This window comes from Wyeomyia smithii, chromosome 3 (genome assembly GCF_029784165.1).
Source record: "Wyeomyia smithii strain HCP4-BCI-WySm-NY-G18 chromosome 3, ASM2978416v1, whole genome shotgun sequence".
Lineage (NCBI taxonomy): Eukaryota > Metazoa > Arthropoda > Insecta > Diptera > Culicidae > Wyeomyia > Wyeomyia smithii.
In genome coordinates this window covers 239759978-239766333 of record NC_073696.1, presented here as the reverse complement: position 1 = coordinate 239766333, position 6356 = coordinate 239759978, and the positions used below count along the sequence as shown (strand labels likewise).

The 6356-nt window shown below is 37.6% G+C and overlaps 1 protein-coding gene across 1 annotated transcript; it reads left to right on the top strand.

The window, feature by feature from the left end:
* The first annotated feature begins 955 nt into the window (after positions 1-955).
* LOC129732754 (perlucin-like) lies at positions 956-1534 on the top strand. Its single transcript, XM_055693942.1, has 2 exons — positions 956-1069; positions 1136-1534. Exons 1-2 carry the CDS (start codon positions 962-964, stop codon positions 1496-1498), a joined length of 471 nt encoding a protein of 156 aa, XP_055549917.1. The 5' UTR covers positions 956-961; the 3' UTR covers positions 1499-1534.
* Positions 1535-6356: the final 4822 nt, after the last annotated feature.

Genomic DNA, 6356 nt, shown 5'->3' with positions numbered 1-6356 from the left:
GTTGCTGCGTCGTCTTTTCTGCTCTTTCATCCTCATAAGAAGCCTAGTGCTTTTAGAAGTTCGATATTTTTTTATTCAAATGTTTCTTTTTTTTTTTGAATTGAAATTTAGTGTTTATTTTCAATTTTCTTTAGTTAAAAATATAGTTTTTCTCTGCGGTGTATATTTTGTTTATGAGGCATTATTATTTTTCCATAACTCTTTCTCAGACAGTTTTTCTATACAACAAACGGTTGTTGAGCTACAATGCTGTGAAAAAAACCCTGTGCCAAAATGCATACGCCCTTTCAGAAAATAACTCATGAGTTTAAAAAATCCCTCCATCTGAGAAAAATGCTCAGTTTGCTAAGCCGAACACGTGTACAAAGCTTCATTCAAATCAAAAATGGTCGATTTTCAATCTTAGGTCGTTTGGCGCGGTTTTTCTCTACATCAAAAATACATTTGAGTTTTACCTTTGTCATACTAAGACAAAGGTTATTTTAAAAGCAAACAAGTAGGTGCGTTATTTCTGCAGTTGATTCATTTAAGGTGAAGTCTAATCAATGTGTGTTATCAAGTTAATACCAGCAAAACTCAATGGATGATGAAACCTATCTAGAGTGTCGATATGACTGTTTCATATTTTTTTTTATACTAGAACCTTTAGTAAATAAAAATATTTGAGTTATTCAAGTTTATTTTCCAATTCCAAGATTCCTGACTTTAGATATAGAATCCAGGAATATTCTGGCTCTAGGAATGAACTTTGAATTTCAGGTTTCACCGGAATGAACTATAAATTTCACATTGCCATGTAACACCTTTCTTCGAGAGACAAACCACGAACTTATTCGCATTCAGCCTATCTCTCTATTAGCCTCCAATTGACCGTAATCTTTAAAATAAGTCATTCTATGATTGGCCGATAGATAACTGACGATAATTTTCGCATTACTGTTCGAGATCCCCTTTTGCGAAGATGCCCAAAGTAACCAGTTGCCTAGTGTTCATTGGTCTGCTGGCGTATAGTTATGGCCTGAATTTAAAGTGTGCCTCAGGCTTTCAATATTACATTCCACCTGTTGCGGTAAGTAAAAGCGCTCAAGTGCAAAAGTGGTTAACGGTAAAGTTTTTTTCTGCTGTTCTCGGCTAGGGTAACTGGTTTCAAGCGACAGAATATTGCAACTCAATCGGAATGCGTTTGGCTGTCATTACAAATGCTCAAGAAAATGATAATGTGATTGCGTTTGTCGAAGCTGACAGCAGGAATATTCCCGTTGTATGGATCGGCGGAAATGATTATGGCGAGGAAGGAGAATTTTACTGGCAACCTACGGGGGTGAAGTTCAGCTACACTTCTTGGTCATCGGGACAGCCGGATAATGCTGGAGGCAATGAGAACTGTGTGGAAACCAAGTCGGCTTATGGCTGGAAATGGAATGATGCAAAATGCCATCTTGTACAGCATTTTGTGTGTGAAAATGTTGATTCTAAAAAAGTGGTAGTTTTATTTTAGATTCTGTTCATATAACAGCTTCTTGAATATGTTGATGCAGCGATTTAATTTAATATTGACGAAAATGGCGAAAATGATTATTTAAAAATGATTAATAGCGTTTTTACATTTCATTGATTACTCTTGAAGAGAACGGTCGACCACAATCATATTCAATAGCGAACTGCTAGCTTTTGAACCTTTTGGGAAGAATTCTGGTGAAGTGCCTTTTTTATTCGAACGGTTCAAAACTTACGTAAAAGTTGTTAATAAATAATTTCACAAAAGTTTACAAAGTTTTGAAATAAATGCCAAATAGTGCAGAAATGCTTGATAAATCTATACATATAAAAATGCAGCTCTGTCTGTCTGTCTGTTCCATATAGGCTTGGAAACTACTGAACCGATCGGCGTGAAATTTTGTATATAGGGGCTTTAGGAGCCGAGAAAGGTGTCTAAGATAGTTCGAGACCCCTCCCTCTTCTGGAAGGGATGGGTCTCATACAAATGAAACACAAATTCATGCACATCTCGAAAACCAAGAAAGCAAATGGAACCAAATTTGGCAGGTGGATGTTTTTGAGGCTAACAAATATATCTATAACAGTTCGATACCTCTCCCTCTTCTGGAAGGTAGGGGTCCCATACAAATGAAATACAAATTCATGTACATCTCGCAAACTAACCAAGCAAATGGAACCAAATTTGGCAAGTGGATGTTTTTAGGGGTAAAAAATATAACCATTATGGTTTGACACCCCTCCCTCTACGGAAAGGGAGGAGTTCCATACAAATGAAACACTAATTTTTGCACATCTCAAGAACTAACCAAGTAAATGGAACCAAATTTGGCAGGTGGATGTTTTTAGGGGTATCAAATATATCTATAACAGTTTCACACCCTTCCCTCTTCTAAAAGGGAGGGGTCCCATACAAAAGAAACACAAATTTCGCACAGCTCGAGAACCAATCCACCAAATAGAACCAAATTTGGCATGTAAATGTTTTTAGAGGTAATAAGTAGGTCTATAATGGTTCGTCACCCCTCCCTCTTATGTGAGGGAGGGGTTCCAAACAAATGAAACACAAATTTCTGCACATCTCGAGAACTAACCAAATAAATGGAACCAAATTCGGCAGGTGAATATTTTTAGGGGTAACAAAGATGTCTATAATGTTTCGACACCCCTCCTTCTTCTGAAAGAAGGGGTTCCACACAAATTTCTGCACATCTCGAGGAATAATCAAGCAAATGGAACCAAATTTGATATGTTGAGGTTTTTGAGAGCAAGAACAATTTTCGACTCCAGACGCCATTATTAAATTTGAGATGGAAACTTCCGGTTTCTATCCTGAAAATGTCTCCAAATATCATTTTAAAATCCAAGATGGCGACTTCCGGTTTCTGAAAAACAGCGGCAAATGACCAAATATGGGTGTTTCAGGGATTGTTATGATGCATTGAAGCCACAAACCGACCTTAGACAACATTTTGAATTGTAAGATGGCGACTTCCGGTGACTGGAAAAGAGACGAAAATAACCAAATACCACCCAATATGGGTGTTTCTTTAACCAGAATGACGCCCAGAGGCCAGAAATTGTCTCTGAATACTGTTTTGAAATCCAAGATGGCGACTTTCGGTTTCTGAAAAACAGCGAGATATGACCAAATACCACCCAATATGGGTATTTCCGAAATCGTGATGATGCACTGAATCCACAAATCGACCTCCGACAACATTTTGAGTTGTAAAATGACGACTTCCGGTGACTGGAAAACCGCCGAAAACGACTAAATAACACCTATTATGGGTGTTTCTTGAACAAGAAATACGCTCAGGGGCCAGAAATTGTCTCCAAATGCCATTTTAAAATTCAGGATGGTGACTTCCGGTTTCTGGAAAATAACCTGAAGTGACCAAATACCACCCAATATGAGTGTTTCTTCAACCAGAATGATGCATCGAGCTAAAAATTGACCTCAGACACCATTTTGAATTGTAAGATGGCAACTTCTGGGAAATAGCCGAATACTACTACATATGAATATTTCCGTAATCGAAATAATGTATAGAAGCCAAGCATTGACCCTGGACACCATCTTGAATTCGAAGATGACCACTTTCAGTTTCTGGAAAACAATGAAAATAACTGAATACCACCCAATATAAGTATTTCCGGAATAGAGGTGATGTACTGAAGGCAAGTCTCCAAATAGAATGAAAAAAACTTGGTTCTGGCTTTCTGCTATCAAGTTTCTTATTTTTTGCATATGACGATTCCCCACCCTAATAAACACATCGCAAGAAAAGAAATCAATGAAATTGGAATATTTGAAATTATTCAATTAAACACAAGAATGGGCGGGACGAAGTTTGCCGGGTCAGCTAGTAATAATAATTATGAAACGGGCAAAACTGAATATGAGACAGCCTGATTTTTTATAAAAATGATTCAAAACCGGTTTGAACATGAAACGCAAAAAAAGAAACAGTTTGAAATTGATTACAAAAGATTCAGAAATAATTTTTGATTGAGAAGAAAAAAAAAAACAAAAGTTCAAAGTCAAAGTTTTTTGACGTAGGACTACGTTTTTGTTTCTGTAAAAGTGAGAAAAGAAACAAACAAAAGGTTATGTTAGATTCTGAACGGTGATTACAGCAAAACCACACGATGGATTTTAATAATCAATATGTATTTAAATAGATAAAATGATGGACAATGTTATGGCATGTCAGCTATCATTATTACATTATGGCTCACCAGCGAAATTGATAAAAAGGTTCATGGTCGAGATTCCGCGAGCAATGGACCAAACACGTACGAGCATGCCTAACATTTACGCCATTAGTAGATACAAACCATCTGCTGTGTTATATTTTTAATCAGTATAAAAAAAATATTGGTAGAATCTCCCCATTCCAACAGGTCAACTAATCTTTGCTAGCATGAGCCTTGACTATTTTGATATCCCGAAGGTAAAGCGTTTTTGAAAAGTTCGTAACAACCTCTTTCAACAGACAATTTAATGATACGCTACAAATTCTGTGCCGTAGAGATAACAGTTTTTTTCTTAAAAAGTACAGATGCTTTAATGATTAGAACAGATTCCGTAAAATCTTGCATCTCTCAAAAAATTAGAAGAAAATTTATAATTCTGAAATAACTAAACGCTTTGCTGGCAAGTGACGAGCAAAAAAAAAAGTCTCCACTCTTGTCTTCACGCACGTCTGGCCCAAAACAAGGAGGGCCCCTCATATCGAAAGGCCCGGGGCATTTGCCTCTATGCCAACACACAACACCGCCACTAAATCTGGGCCTGGTTCAACCTAACTGAAGTTTTAGTATAAAATTTCACACAAAATATAAACTTCCGTAATGTTGCTAAATAATGCATAAACATATTTTTTTACTGAATTTTCAGTGAAATGAAACCGTGTTCGCTCTTTAACGTGCGGTAATAAGCTCGAGTTGTATTGACAACCTAGCTAGTAGTTCACAACTAATATCAACAGATTAAATGCAGTCCCATTTTTTTTTCAAAAACAATGAACAAATATCGCTAAACATGCTTTCTACAAAAATTTCCGAAATAAAAAACCATGGACGCTGGCTGTGAGTGACAGTGTGAGAATTTGACACAGCCAGCGTTGTCAGGTCGATTTCGTCGATATTTGCAGAAATAATAAAATAATCTAAAAAAATCTGACAGTCAATTCGCGGGACAAAAAAAAAGTTTCAAGGACAAATTTACGCGAACAATGAACCAATTACATGCAAGCATTCCTAGCACAGACGACGTGAACAGACACCAACTATTTCCTGTGATTTCTCTGTGTCACAATAAAAAAAAATGAAAAAAAAAATCATTAGCCATTTTGTAACCGCTTCCAGTTTGATCTAAACGCTTTTTTACACAAAGACAAAGTTTCATTTCGCTGAAACGTCGAGTTGGTTGCAAAAATTATTACGTGCAAAAATTATATGTTTATAAAATTGTTTAGTGATGAAATTCCAAAATGGGTCACAGTATTACCAACGTTACTGTGTGAAATAAAACCGTGGTGGCTCGGTAATGTACGGTAATGAGCACCATAAATGAGCACGGGTACCTGTGTGCAGCAATCGGGGCCAGCCACAAAAGATAATCAACAAGATGGTCGTAGTGGCTTTTCTCAGTCCTAGTGCCCTTCAGGCATACAAAAAATATGATTCTATCGTGTTGTGATCCGGAAACGCATCGCGAACAATGTTCTGCACAGGAAAAGAATCCGGACATAATTTTATGGCAAAATCAAATATCCACCAACTCGAAGACTCTCCGCTTCACTTTGACTACATTACGATTTCGCATCTTTCGTGTTGTGCCCCAAAGAGTGCTCATCGTTTTCTTTCTCGAGGTTTCGTTTACTAACCAAGGCCCGGAACAAGCTTTCGAATTTCTTCCTAAGCCGATTGAAGTCGTCAGGTTTGCCTTCTTCCCAAAAGGCCTTAACGCGTCGGATTTTTCCATGTAGGCATTACAGCACTCTTTGTTCCATCACGGAGCCGGAGGCCGTCTGGTAATATTCACGCCGGGATATTTCTTCGTTTGGGCTTCACTTTCAACGCGGCACCGAGAATCCAACCCGCGAAGTGGTTATATTCTTCGAATGGTGGAAGATCTTGAATCAATTCGACAATTTATGAAATCTTCCCCTCGTAAAACTTCCAGTCAATGTTCCAGGTGAGGTGATATGGGATATTAAGCGGTTGAGTGCGAACCATTCTATTGGCAACTGAAATTGAGTGATCGCTATCGTGGGGATTCGAGATTACCTTCCATGTGTATTTCAACCGTAGCGATGTTTTTATTGTCATATCGAAGGCGTCGCAAA